Source organism: Camelus bactrianus, chromosome 22, assembly GCF_048773025.1.
Source record: "Camelus bactrianus isolate YW-2024 breed Bactrian camel chromosome 22, ASM4877302v1, whole genome shotgun sequence".
Lineage (NCBI taxonomy): Eukaryota > Metazoa > Chordata > Mammalia > Artiodactyla > Camelidae > Camelus > Camelus bactrianus.
In genome coordinates this window covers 13,850,481-13,865,005 of record NC_133560.1, presented here as the reverse complement: position 1 = coordinate 13,865,005, position 14,525 = coordinate 13,850,481, and the positions used below count along the sequence as shown (strand labels likewise).

At 50.5% G+C, this 14,525-nt stretch overlaps 1 protein-coding gene across 2 annotated transcripts in view; it reads left to right on the top strand.

Annotated features, from left to right (window-relative positions):
• The window catches only part of WWC1 (WW and C2 domain containing 1), a 132,028-nt gene that overhangs the window by 82,254 nt on the left and 35,249 nt on the right, over positions 1-14,525 (top strand). For both annotated transcript variants that reach the window (XM_074350313.1, XM_074350314.1), the window contains 4 exons: positions 4,869-4,998; positions 6,358-6,504; positions 7,717-7,790; positions 11,339-11,581. In XM_074350313.1, coding sequence (XP_074206414.1) covers positions 4,869-4,998; positions 6,358-6,504; positions 7,717-7,790; positions 11,339-11,581 — 594 coding nt within the window. The remainder of the gene's footprint in view (positions 1-4,868; positions 4,999-6,357; positions 6,505-7,716; positions 7,791-11,338; positions 11,582-14,525) is intronic.

Below are 14,525 nucleotides of genomic sequence, written 5' to 3'. Positions count from 1 at the left end.
ATTAATAACCACACATATCACCGAGACTTATGCGTTGAATCACATTCAGTACCTCTGATGGGCTCAGGGAACAGTCATTTCAGAGGTTCCTGGTAGCCCTCTTGGAAGCTCCAAGGAGGCCAGCCAGTAGATTTCTCTGTTCTAAGGGAGATCCACTTAGATTCCCAGGGAAGCCACCTCTGCACAGGCAGCAGCTTCTGTAGACACTTGCTTTTTCCCTCTCCCTGACTAAACCTTTTCTTAATTCTCTGGACCTCAGTCCACTCCCACCACACTGTGGTCACAGCTCCAAACCTCTGGATGTCTGTCTCCAAGCCCTGTTCTTCGAGGGGACTGTGACCACTAGTTAAGGGTCCAGTTGGTTCTTACATCTCCCTGCTCCCCAAACCCCCACTGCCCAGGTAAGCCACTGTGACTCCCCCACAACCCAAGGTACGAGAATGTGTGACTTTGTATTACAGATTGTGTATGATACATTTTTGTATTATATGTTATGGCTTTGTGTTTATATAGATACATGTTATTTACATACGTAGGTATGTATATGCCAATTTCTGTTTCTCAGACTAAGTTCTAATCTCACTGGGACAAGGGATGCGCATGCTTTATGCTTCTCGGCACTCTTCAGTGGTGCCAAGGACAGTTGAAGGCAGTGATGTGAGTTTAGAAAATTCTTGCAAAGCAAATAGCAGCCTCAGGCCTTCACTGGGTAGCAGAGTGGGTTCTAAGCACATAGTTTAAGGACTACTCAGTCCCACATCATCTCAGCGCAGGTGCCCTTCCCTCCCCTTCCCCTCCCTTCCTCCCCCCCCCCCCCGCCGTGATTCTCAGGAGCTTCTGGTTAGAACACTTCCCATTATTCTCCAAGCCACCACAAACCTGTTTTACCACTTTGTCACTCTGTAGCAGCATTGAAAATTCTTGTCGTTTGGTAAGCTGACGCTGAAACCCCAAAGACAAGCCTCCTTTTTCTCCTCCTCCCTCGGCCTGGCCAGCTGCCTGTGATGTCAGGCCCAGATAAGACCACAGCGCTGGGCCTGCCCACGCTCCTCAGCCGGAAGCCGGGCCCTGTGTTCACTGTGGAGGAGGGTTTCTGCTTTAATGCACACCTTGGCGTCGAGGGTTAGGAATGTGGCCGCAAGAGGCAGATGGCCTAGGTTCAAATCTCAGTTCCCTGGGAACATGGAAAAGTGGCTTAACCCCCTTGAGCTTCTGTTTTCTTTATCTGAAAAATAAATGATTGAAAACATTGAATTGGTAAACCCATGGCAAGCCCAGGGAGCTGAAGGGGGTGGCGACGTCTAGCTGGTTGCCGGCTTGGACTTGGAAAGGAACTCAGATGAACTCCATCACGTCCGCCCCGGGCCAGAGGCTGTGCTGAGTGTGCGCCTGTCACCACGCTTCCTCGTCTCTACTCCCTTAAGAGCAGTTTTTGTTCAGCCTCATGTTACAGACGCAGGCACTCATGGGGCTGAAAATGTGCCCATGACGACCTAACTAGTGAGCGTCAGAGCTGGGATTGGACCCCGGGACTCTTGGATTTTGAAGCTCATGCCCTAATACCTGCCTTCCTGGCATCATCCAAGATAGCCCCCTCCCCAGACCCAGAAAACATGAGGTCCCTTTCCTCTCCCTTGGGATCCTTTTCAGAGTCCAGTGGGGGGTGATCCAGCCACGTCTTAGTGTCCTTTCTTTGCAGAACATGGGGGAAGGTGAAACACCCATTTGTTTGGTTCATGATCAGCAAACTCAGTTTTGAAAAGAAAAACGGTTGCTGAAGATTAACGAACACCTCTTAGAAGAGACCGAAAAGAAAAATTGAGACAAAAGCTTGGGATTTGACCCCGTCAGCTGCCTTGAGCCCTCGCAAATAGGAAAGACTAGGCATGCCATCTCTGTGGGAGGAGGGCAGGACAGCATCTTCCGGCACATCCCCAGAGCCACCCTGCCCAGGTGAGCGTTGTCCGGACAAGACCAAGAGGCTGCCGTCAGAGCCTCTGCCCTGCTTCTCCGTGGCTGCCCTGTGGCTCCTGGGTGTGGGAGTCTCCGAAGTGCAGTTGTGTAATTTGGAAATCCTAAAATTCAAGCATCCCCCCAACACTCTCTCCTCCCCACCAACCACACAACTTTTCTTTCCCTTAAAAAAAAAAGATTCATTCACTGAGTACATAATGGTAACCCTTTGTTCCCCTCCCCCGCTCCCCAAGCCCAGGAGTGTTTCCTCTCCGAGCTGCTCTCCGGAGCCAAATTCCGGAGCCTGGGTTGCTAAGGCCCCCAAGAGCAATCAGGTAGAGGCTGGCTGAGGAGCCCGAGCTCCGGCTGACAGACTGCTTCTGTCTCTTCCTGCTGAGGATTTCAAAGCCATCCTCACTCTGTCGGCAGAGGACAGCTGGGTACAGCCCCGTCCCCAGAGCCCCCAGCCCCGAGGCTTGTTCTAGCAAACAGGGTCTCCCCTGCACCCCCTCCCCCTTTCGGGCAGGGCGACCTTCGGTCCTGGACCCTCGCTCTGGGGGGATCCTCCCCTCCAGGGAGCATCTTGGTCCAGCCTCCGTCGGGAACGCTCCCATTAGACTGATTTTTCAAACTGAATCTGAGACCCGTCTTAGCCGACCTGGCAGGCTTGCCCAGACTCAAGTCCTTGAAAGGAATAGACAGGCTATTTTTAGTGGAAGACATGACTGGGGCTTTGTCTTCCCTCCACGGAGGAGGCTGAAATCACGGGAGAAGGAGGGCCGAGCTGAGAACGCCTGCTCCGACGCGGAGACCATGAGGCCTGGAGGAAGACCTGTGATTCCCCACTCAGGTTATTTTTAGCCCGGGACAGTGTGGCCTCTAGCAGGAAATCAGAAAGGAATGCCTGTGAGTGGTTTCTCATCCTGAAATAATGAGTTTGTGGTGTTCCCTCAGACCGTAAATCTTCCTTTTCTTCACTGGGGACTGAAACCGCACCCCAGCCTTTGATAAAAGTGTGAAGCAGTGAAACTTCCTCTCTGCCTTCAGAACCTTCCCACAGCACAGCCCTCCTTCCCCAGAGGCCTTGGACCGCACCGTCTCTGATCTGTCTGACCTCCATGACCTTCACTTACTTCTCCCCCCACCTTCGCCCATCAAAATGAACCTGTGTGTAGGGCGTGGATGAGCCGATAAGCTCTGCAGGATGGATTATAGTCCTCGCATTTGTTCGGTGATTCCTAGCCCCTCCCCTGATGTGCCATCCTTACCCCATTTGACATTCCTCACAGCTCCATGAACATGGGCCAGCCAGATGACATGATCCAGGTTTTCTCAGAGGAGGAAATAGGGTCCGTGTGCTCCAGGGCCATGCCCAAGGGCACTCTGCTAAGTGGTAGGGCTGGGAGTCCTTCATCCTTCTCACCTTGCCTTCAGTGGCTGTTAACTCAACAAATGCTTGTGAAAGGCAGTGGTTCTCACCAGGGAAGATTATGCTCCTCTCCCCCAAAGGACATTAGGTCAAGCATGGAGACGTTTTTGGTTGTCACAGCTCAAGGTCAGGATGCTGCTAGTCTCTAGATACCAGGAATGCTACTGAACATCCCGCAGTAGCTGAGACAGTCCTGACACAACGAAGAATGATCCAGCCCCAAGAATCCTGAGGTCCAGAGACCCAGATTCACGGACATGAAAAGATGTTCAACATCGCTAATCATTGGAGAAATGCAAATCAAAACCACAGTGGGAAAACACCCGACGCCGGTCAGAATGGCTGTCATCAAAAAGAACGCAAATAACAAATGTTGGCGAGAATGTGGAGAAAAGGGAACCCATGTACACTGTTGGTGGGAATGTAAATTGGTGCAGCCACTGTGGAAAACAGTATGGAAATTTCTAAAAAAACTAAAAATAGGACTGCCATAGGACGCAGCCAGTCCACTCTTGGGTATATATCTGAAAAAAACAAAAACACTAATTCAAAAAGATACATGCACCCCAATGTTCATAGTAGCATTATTTATAATTGCCAAGATATGGAAGCAACCTAAATGTCCATCAACAGAAAAATGGATAAAGAAGATGTGGTGTGTACACACACACACACACACACACACACACACTGGAAGACTACTCAGCCATAAAAATGAAAAATTGCCATTTGCAGCAGCATGGATGGACTTGGAGGACATTATGCTAAGTGAAATAAGTCAGACAGAGAAAGACAGATACTGTATGATATCACTTATATGTGGAATCTAAAATTACAACAACCTAGTGAATAAAACAAAAAAGAAACAGACTCATAGAGAACAGACCAGTGGTTGTCATGGGGAGAGGGGAGGGCTGAGGGGCCATTTAGGGGTGGCAGAGGAAAGATTATTATGGGATTAAATGAAATCATGTGTCTGAAGCTTTTGAAATTTTTAAAGTTCTATAGAATCTAAAGAATCTTTCACTCAATAAATAAACGTTAAAAGGAAAGAAACAAAAAAAGGACGGACTGTTCTATGCCAGATACTAAAACTACTCAAACATACTCAAGCCTGTCATATCAAGTCCAGGACACTGCCACATTAATTATTAATTATAGCACAGCGTACTGAGTACAGTGTCACAGCTCCGTGCAATGTGTTATGAGAACACCGAGCCCAGCCTGGAGGACTCAGGGAGGTAATCAGGGAAGACTTCCTGTAAGAGTTGGCTTTAAGAATGGCATTGCTTCTGCAGCCCTGCAGACAATTGCAATTTGACAGGGACCTTCTGTGCCTTATCCAATAGGCAGGACCTAGAGGGAAAAGGGTAGGCGGGACAGAGAGGGGACTTCTTACAGGACCCGAGCACTGTGGTCTGTTCTTTTTCCCTGGGGAAACACCATCACTCACCCTAACTTTGATCTTTCCCATTGACTCTCCTAGAATCGATAAGAAAATGTCTGACGCTCAGGGCAGCTACAAACTGGACGAGGCTCAGGCTGTCTTAAGAGAAACAAAAGCCATCAAAAGGGCCATCACCTGTGGAGAAAAGGAGAAGAAAGACCTCATTAAGGTACCTGCGTGACGTGAGCATTTCTCCTGAGCGCCCTTCTGTGCCAGCGCTCATGCACTTTCCATACGCTGCCAGGTCACAGAGTGCTCCTCACTGGTTCTCTTGGCTTTTAGTCTCATGGTATAGAGGAAGAAATGGAGGTTCAGAAGCACCAAGTACCTTGGCCAAGGTCACACAGCTAGTGTAAATGGCAGGGTGGGAACAGGAGCCCTCTTCTCTGGTCTAGTCCAAAGGCCATGTCCTCGCCCACCAGCTCTAGCACAGAACCAAATGGAGGGAGGTGGTTTCAACATCACTAACCTTGACATCAAAATGTAGCCTCTCTGTAAGCATTTCGTTGCGTGTTCCAACTGTGTGATGGGATCTGAACAAATGGCGATAGATAGGGTTTAACGTGTCAGCCAGTCGCGCCAAGCGCTATGCACGCACCATGCCTCACCTCTTACATCAGCGCGAGTTTCTCCCCATCACACAGACAAAGACTGCACAGCTCAGGGCATAAGTAGAAGAGCCGAGATTCAAACCGTGCTCACCTGACTTGGAAGCCCATGTTCCTCACCTCTGTGAATCCCGCCCAGCGCTCAGAGGAACTGCCCTGACCACTGAGATACCCTGTTTTCGTTCCCATCAGCAGATCAGCAGTCAAGGTCAGAGACTGTAAATGACTTGGTGAAGGACGCTTTATACTCTATGACAAACGGAATCATTTCAGAGCTCCTGCCCAGGGCAGCGGCGCAGTGAACACACTGAGGCGAGGCATCGGTGGACAGTGAGGCGTGTTCTGGTCACGCTCGGCAGTTAAGACTGCCAAGTCTGAAGTCGGACAGACCAGGACCGCATCCTGGCTCTGTTAGCTGCCAGCTTCTCCACGTACCAGCTCCCTCCTGGGTAAAATGGGGATAATCATAGGTCGTTCCTCTCAGGACAGTGATCAGGATTAACTAAGATTAGGGAAAGCTGACAGCTACTGAGTATTGACTGAACTGGCGCTCTACGCTGGTCATCTCATTAATCAGTACGACAGCCCTGTGAGACAGGACCCATGACGATTTCCATTTTGCAGGAGAGAAAAGTGAGGCACAGAGAGGTTCATCAATAAGAGCAGGTCACACAGCTAGGAAGGAGCAGAGCAGGGGTTCCAGAACCAGCGTCCTCACTGGTTTCTCCCTCATAAAGGGCCCGGCACAGTGCCTGGCGCTCAGATGAGTACCCACTCGAGTACCCACTCACCAGTAGCTCTTTACAGGATAAGTGGGATGTCTGGGGTGAGTGTGGTTCCCTACTAAATTCAAAGGGAGAGACAGACCCCAGAGCTCCCTCCCAAAAGGGTGTGCGGCTGACCCTGCCCTCCCCGCTTAGAGCCTCGCCATGCTGAAGGACGGCTTCCGCACCGACCGAGGGTCCCACTCTGACCTGTGGTCCAGCAGCAGCTCTCTGGAGAGTTCGGGTTTCCCGCTGCCGAAACAGTACCTGGATGTGAGCTCCCAGACGGACATCTCAGGAAGTGTGAGTAGGCAGTGTGTGCTGCTGGGGGTCCCAAGGGACAGAGTGGCCTTCCTGTTACTCACCTGAGGAGCTGACCAGTGGCTCGCTCTGGGCCTGGCTGCTGCCTCAGCCTTCCGGAGCTTCGTGCTCTTACAGACTCCTGGCCCTCCAGAGGACATGAGATGATGGGGTGGAGGAAAAGCCAGCCCTGACTCTATGGACCTGAGCGTTGCCTGGCTACCGTGCTCGCATCTCTAGATACTGCACAGAAAGCATGTTTGAAGGACCTGGTGTCTTTCCCTGGTTTCCTTCGTGATAACTTGCAGCGCCATTCTGTTGTTTTTTACCAGCTGGAGAACAGGGGATATTTCCCTCCTGTTCATCCCCAAACCAGGCATGTAGCTTTCAGACAGCTGCTTGCCTCCCAGTTCAGACCTCAGCCCAGTCACAGTAATGAGCAGCGCAAGTGCTGGCCAGGCATCGCTCCTGAAAGACTTAGAGCAGCGCTGACCCCCAGCAATCCGCAACTTTGAAGAGTTTTGTTTTCCTAGAGCCGGTGACATTGAATGAGCCAGCCTCCATGGCTACCTGCTGTTCTGTCTGGTTTCTGTAGTTGTAACAGGAAACACTATATTCATGTCTGATGGGATGAGTCTTGTAGCTTCTTGCTGCCCTTGATAGACTGACATGGCCAAGGGGGCTGCCCTCCCCTTCCCCGCACCACCCAGGTGTCCAGCTACAAGCCACCTGTGGGCCAGAGTATCTGTGAAGGAACTGTGTACCTTCTTTCAAGTTCAAGGACCTTCTTCTCCCTCACTCAGTGCTTCACTTCCCCCTGCCGGCTCCGTGAGTGTTTGGTGGACCCCCTCCCAGCACGCCGAGGATGGCTTTCTCATGTACTGACTGCCCCTGCTCCCTCCTGACCAGCTGTCCTCCGTGCTTCTGTGGCTTGAATGGGCTCCAAGCCATTTGGGGCTGAAGGATGATATTCTGGGCTCTTGGCTTCTCTTCTAGAAGGGATAAATATCTGATTTGGGGGCTCTTCCCATGCCTGAAGGAAGGAAAGTGTTTTTCCCTAACTAGCTTCCCTGAGATTCACACAGCCAGCTCAATAATTGGGGGCTATTTTTAGCTACTTCCCACACAAGCTGTCAAGTCTCTCATGAGTGCCTGAAACCCAGCTCAGCATTGGCCACGATAGCCGTGTAATTCCCGACTTGTTCTCTCCTCCAGTTCGGCACCAGCAGCAACAATCAGTTGGCGGAGAAGGTCAGGTTGCGCCTTCGCTATGAAGAGACTAAGAGAAGGTAATTAGAGACTGGGGGCTGTGGGCAGGGTGGCTCCAACAGGAACTAGGGTTGCAGAGTGTCTGCTGTGTGCCTGGCTTTTTACACACCTCATCTTGTTTAATCCTCGTAATGACTGTGAGAGTACGAGTTATAATCTTCATACTTTAATCCTCTTTTGCAACTCAGAGAGAAAATGGCTGAACCAGGGACACTTGGCTGGATAAAGAGTGGAACTATGCTTTGAACCCACTTCAAACCTCAAAGCCTAGTCATCTTTCCACTTGCCAGCCTCAGTTTCTAAAATCAAGGTTTTCCGATGATCCTCTAAGCAGTTTGGTTTGAAGGAGGATAGCCGGGGTTTTAGCAACAGGCTAAAAGGACTATGGGTACTGCCCTCTTCAGTGTCCCCTGCCCCGCTGGGAGCAAGCTGTGCTTTTAAACTGTGCTGACCCCAGGGACTTTAAATATTGTGGGGCTTCACAGAATCCTAAGCAGATGAGTTCCACTGACACAAATAACATTAAAACAGTAATCAAAGCTGACATTTTTAGAGCCTCTGTAATGATCCAGACAATGGACTATCACATTCGTACGTGCACCATCTCATTTAACTTTAAAGGCACCTTGTAGCATAACTTATCTCGTATTATCTCCATGTTGGAGAAGAGAAAGGTAAGATCTAAGATGTTTCAGGACCTTTTGGGGGTGGCAGAGTCCACATTTGAACCATAGACGATCCATGATCTTCCCATACACTGAGCCAGCCTCACTGGGAAGGAACCCTCAGGGAATGATGGTGGATGAAGCCAAACATACTGCATGCATTCTTCCTTAGGCTACATTGCCCAGCCCGTGGACAGTCTAAGCCAGGCCAGGGAGAGTGTGGCAGTGCCCAGCCCTGCCCCTCTGCCAACAGTGTGTGAGCAGTAGAACGCTTTGCAGCAATGGCAGGAATCCTATAGACACTAGAAGCAGCCAAAAAGAGAATTTGTTGGCTTATTGAATTCTAAAGTCCTGAGATATCCTAGCTTCAGGCACAGCTGGATCCAGGGGTTCAAATTATGTTACATACATTCAGTCTCACTCCTTTTCTCCACCCTGCTTGCCTTTGTGTGGACGGGCTTCCCTATCCAAGTGGGAAGATGACCCCCGGCAATTCTAGGCTCATATACTATCAGGTTAGCAACCCCAGCAGAAGGAGGATATACCTTGCCCAATAGTTTTAACAAATTTTGGGCTTGAGACCCCCTGGCTTTTCTGAGAGAAGCAATCATTGTTGCAGTGTGAGAGGAATTAGAATTCTCTGAAGGTCTAAGCATGAGTCATGTGCCCGACTCTGGGAAGGAGATTGAGGTCAGCTTCGTGGGAACCAAGTAACTTGAAAGTACAAGAGGACTGATTTCCCAAAGAAAACTTGGAATATTGTTAACAAAAGAAGGAGAAATTGGATACTGGTCAGGTGGGGGGAAAAATACGCCCTGTGCACTGTTTCAGCTCCCCCTAGAGGTCCAGCAAAACAGCACAACTTCTACACTTGGTCAACCACTTCTTGTCCCCGCTGAAGGGGACCACTCTGAACCCTCGATCTGTTCCAGCTTGCAGTAATGCCTGTCTTAGGTGATCAGTTATGGAGAAACAAAAGAATTGAGCACTTCCCTTTTGGGTTGATCCATTAAACTTCTCATCACACGGGTTCCTGGCTCAACTGCCTTTATCTAGCTTTGTGCCTCCACCTTCTCCCAAAGGTAGTTTAAGTGTACAGGACAGAGCAGCCAGCTGAATGGGAAAGCAGAGGCTGCGGTCTTGATGCAGGGAGGGCAGGTGGCTCTCATGCAAGGTCTGATCATTGTATGCCAAATTCTGCCATGTGTGCATTTCTGAGGAGTGAGTGTAGTAGTTTTCTCCTAAGGCTCAAAGTTTGAGGAGCACTGGTGTAGGGACAGCACCACCGGAAAGCACATCCAAGGAAGCATCAATCATCCCTTCATCATCCCACGTGTAGCGGATCCCCTGCCAGGTGTGGCCACACCACTCTATCCTCAAAGCAGCTGGACGGAGAACAACAGCTACGAAGTTATCCCAAAGCCAGTCTTGATGCATTGCTGTGTATGTGAATATGGAATTTAAATTAATTAACTCTGAGAATCCCTGCCGAGACACTTGGCTAGGGAAGGAGCAAATGTAGATGTGTTTCTCTGTATGGAATTGTCACTACGCAGCATGGAGGTCTCGCCTCCAACAGTGTTTTGATAAAATAAGAGTTTGGCCACATTGTTTGCAGACAGGATTGAACTGAGGGTCCAGAGGCCGGGGATCTCAATAAGTATTGGCCGTGCTTGTGACCCGCGCTCTTAGGTGAGCCATAGCCTCCCTGGCCATCTCTCTAAGAGGGTTAACCACCAGGTCTCATCCACCCTCTAGGGATGGGGTGAGGCTAGGGCGTGACAGCTAAAAAGCACTTTGCAAAGACTAAATCCTAACGGATCACGCGATTGCTGTGAAGTATTTGTGGCAGTACTCTTAGCAATATGGGAATCTTAATTTGATCCAAAGATAATCATACCTAATGTCTCGATAGCACTTGGCATTGTTTAAAGAGCTCTTAATGATACTTTTTCATCTGGCCCTCCTGCCTCGCAGGTACCATTATTATTCCCACCATACAGATGGGAATACTGAGTCTCAAAGCAGCGAAGGGGTAGGGCTCCCAACGCCTTCCTGTAACATTTGTCAAGGCCTGCAGTGTACCAAGCACTGTGCTAGAAGCTTGTGTTACCTCAATAATTTCTTAAGAAAGTCAGAGCCATGACTCCAACCCAAGGCCCCTGACCTCAAGTCTGCGGTGGTTCATGCAGTGCCACCACCCGCCTCTGGACTGAGAATACAAGGTTAGCTACAGCAGTATTTGCTGTCGTTGTGGTGGACCCATGAGGGCCACTGGCTCAGCACTTAGGTGCCAGACACACTGAACACATCATTGCTCATTTTCACCCCAATTAGGAAGGAGGAATAGCTGTTTTCTTATATATAAGACTCAGGGTGTGCACCCAGCATTATACACCCAAGATGTGGTTAAGCCAGGGAATAACCACAGTAGCAGCAGAAACATCCCCTGAGTCCTTCTTTGCTGTGTGCCCAGTATTGCACTTGGACATTTGATGAATTATGTCATAAAACCTTCAACCATAACCCCACAGGGAAGGAACTTTTGATATGCCCTTCAGAGAGACCAAGGACTTGCCCAAGGTCACCACGCTAGTGGTAGAAGGCTATTGCCTGGTGAGAATCCACCTCTGCTCTGTCAGGCTTAGTGTCCCTTAGGGCAAGGGGACAGCCTCTAGCCCCTCCCTGCAGAGCCTACTCATGGGAGGCATGTGGTAGGCACCACATGTGTGTGTCAGATAAAAATCTGTTCCATGAGATCACATGCTGATCAGTCGCTGTCAAAAATCTCTCTGAGGATGCAGTGGCTTCTTGGACCACGTAACCTTGGAAACGCGGTCTGTCAGCCTGCTCCTGCAATGCCACGGGGCGCACCGGTCACGCTCACCCTCTCGGCCCCGCAGGATCGCCAACCTGAAGATCCAGCTGGCCAAGCTGGACAGTGAGGCCTGGCCTGGAGTGCTGGACTCGGAGAGGGACCGGCTGATCCTCATCAATGAAAAGGAGGAGCTGCTGAAGGAGATGCGCTTCATCAGCCCCCGAAAGTGGACCCAGGGGGAGGTGGAGCAGCTGGAGATGGCCCGGAAGCGGCTGGAGAAGGACCTGCAGGCGGCCCGGGACACGCAGAGCAAGGCGCTGACCGAGAGGTGGGGCTGAGCCGGGGCCCGGGGATGGGGGGCGGGGTGGGGGGCACAGGGCCCTCCCCTCTCTGCTTCTGGTCTCTCTCCCAGCTACCCGTGGGGGGATGGCAAAGGGGGACACCCTGGGGCGCCTGGGCTCCACCCCAAGAACACTGTGTTTAGAGATCTCACCACTTTCCAAAGTAGCAAATCTGGGGAGATGGCTCGCAAACCAACTTACCGCGGAACTTCACCGGGGAATCGCGTTACCAGCGTCTGCGCATGCGCAGGCTTGCAGACGTTTTTCTCCTGAGATGTGATGTAGAGCAGGCGTCCTCCAACTTTGTGACAGTGACACATTATATTATTACCTAACGTACAAAAGTTTCACAAGGCGGTGCGGACTCTTTCTATGTGTAATAGCCCTCTGATATTCTTAGATTATTTCTTTTCATGCTGGTCATGACCCACTAAATCGATTTTGCCATACACTGAGGCGTTGTAATTTGCGGCTTGAAAAACACTGGTGGGTGGGTGGGGTGCAAACTGAGATGCTTATAGGGGTCGAGAGATGATATAAATGCCGTGTTGGACTGGACTGCACAGGCCCCCCCACCGTGTCTAAAGCAGGTGCCGCCTCCAGCCCCCAGCAAGTGGGAGTGCAGGCCCCAGGCTGCCAGAGCTCCCCACGTTTCAAGAAAAGAGTGTTTAGATTTTTTTTTTTTAATATTGGCAACTAATCCAAAAGAATTTTTAATACTATGAAGACTGAGTCAGCTTCATTTGTGGGCTTGATTTAACCTGAAAGCCACGGGTTTAGACCTTACAACAGACTTTACTCCCTTCAGTGTCTCACCACTCTGAGTCCTGCAGTCCCCAACTTTTCCCTCATTCATTCATTCAGTCCATCAGCCTATTATTTATTCATTCATTCACTTAAGAAACATTTTGTTGCACATATTCTGTATGCAGGGCAATATGGAGGTTTCAGAAATCAATAAGTCATGATTCCTACCCTGCTACCCTTAAAATCTGTTCAGTTATTTTGACTTTTTTTTTCCTTTTTTTGGCAGCAGACTTTATTGAGCAAGGTCCCTACCCTTAAGGAGCTAGAATTGAAGATAATGATTTTCAAACGTGTGTGTGTGTGTGTGTGTGTGTGTGTGTGTGTGTGTTTGGGGGCAGGAATGAGCAAGGGAATTCCTCTTTCCAGTGAAATCAGAGGCAGAAACCCAGTTTATAAGGCAGGTAAGCTTACCTGCACCCCAGTGACAGCAGGCCAGGCATCCTAGGTGCCTGGCCCCGCTCTCTCTGCATCACCCCATGATGGGTCCTAAGATGCCTTCAGGGAGCTTGCAGTCCCTCCCTAGCAACTGAGTAAGCCCCATTTGCACATGGCAGGGTGCCACCTGGATCAAGTTGACCAGCCTCTGCCTGGCCTTTTGTAAGCACGTCAGAGAGTCCACTGACTGGTCAATGGTGGGGAATCTTTCCCCTCCAAGCCTCTTGTCAAAACTGCTACCAGGGACGTGTCTTTTTCCTCTCCTTTATCCTCCCCTGGGAGGAGGGGTGGCTGGTTAACACCTACCCACCACCAGGTAGGTGGGAGAAGGAGGAGCAGGCTTCAATCATTGTTGTTTTGCAACCCCAGGAAGCACCTTCTAGAAATCTCCTTTAGCAATAAGACTCTGTCCTTCTTTCCTTAAGGCTTTGCACCCTGGGGACAAGGCCTGTGTCTGGAAACCATCATGCCTATGTTGTTAGTTGAAAAAAAAAATGGTTAGTCATCCTGGACAGACCCTTCCAGGCCTCTGCCTCCAGTCTCCTAATCTGTCTACCAGTCCTCTGGGGCCCTGACATGCTCCCAGGCCCTGTGGCTATCACTGGAAAACCCTTCACTGTTTATCATGCTCACAGCCAGCAGTGGAAGAGAACAGGTTCATGGTGGCCTTACTCCTTGTTAGGGCAAAAGAGATGCCCTGCCACCACTGACCTTGAGCAAGGCATTGACCAACGTGGACTTCAGTTGCCTGATGGGGGGAAAAAAACAAGATAATTGCATTGAACACCTGTGTAGCCTGAAGCTCGGAGGTTAGACCAGATTGTGAACTGAGGCTCTTCCCTGCTATAATGATTTTGGTTTCTTGAAACTAGGATTGGATATTCTCTTAGAGACCCCTACACTACATGCCAAAGGTACCATTATGTACCAGCCTCTGTTACCAGTATCATCTCACTTAAACCTCGCAGCAACCCTGAGGCTAGATTCCATTTCGTAGATGAGGAAACTGAGGCTCGCCCACCATCACCAAGTGGCAGAGCTGGGATTACATCCCAGGCTGGCTAGCTCAAGAGCTCATGCTCACCCTAGGCTGCTGCCCACATAGGAAGTCTTTTATTATTGCCTTCAGCCCCATCTTTCAAAGGTCTCATTGCTCCCATGGAACAGCGGGTTCACACGGCCAGTCCAGGGCAGCCAGCATCTCCACTTCGCAGCAGATGCTAAGCAGGTGACTCAAGTTCCCAGCGGGCAGGGTCCTCTGGGGGACGTGCAGAGGGAAGCCAGGGGGCGCGTGGGCGGGAAGAGGCGAGAGCCACAGGAACGACCGGGCAGTGTTAATGGCTCTGAGCCTCCTGCAGGGGAGAGAGGAGAGAGCCCATCCAGCAGTCTCCGTCTGTGTTCAGCTGTTTGCCTCTGGCCTCTCCTGTTCGTCTGTCTTGTGTTCATCCCTCCGACCCCCTTGTCCTCTCTCTCGGTCTCTTTCTCTCTTTCTCATGCTCCTTTCTCTCTTTTCTCTCTCAAAATGGGAGGATTGTGTTCCTCACCTGCACACAGCAGCGTCTCCGTTCAAGGTGACTTTGGGAAGGACAAGAATAGACACATCTAGGAAGGGCACACACACCGCAGGGCCTGCCAAAACCCAATCACAGATCAATTAGAGGCACAGACATCCTGACTCCCCCCACCCCG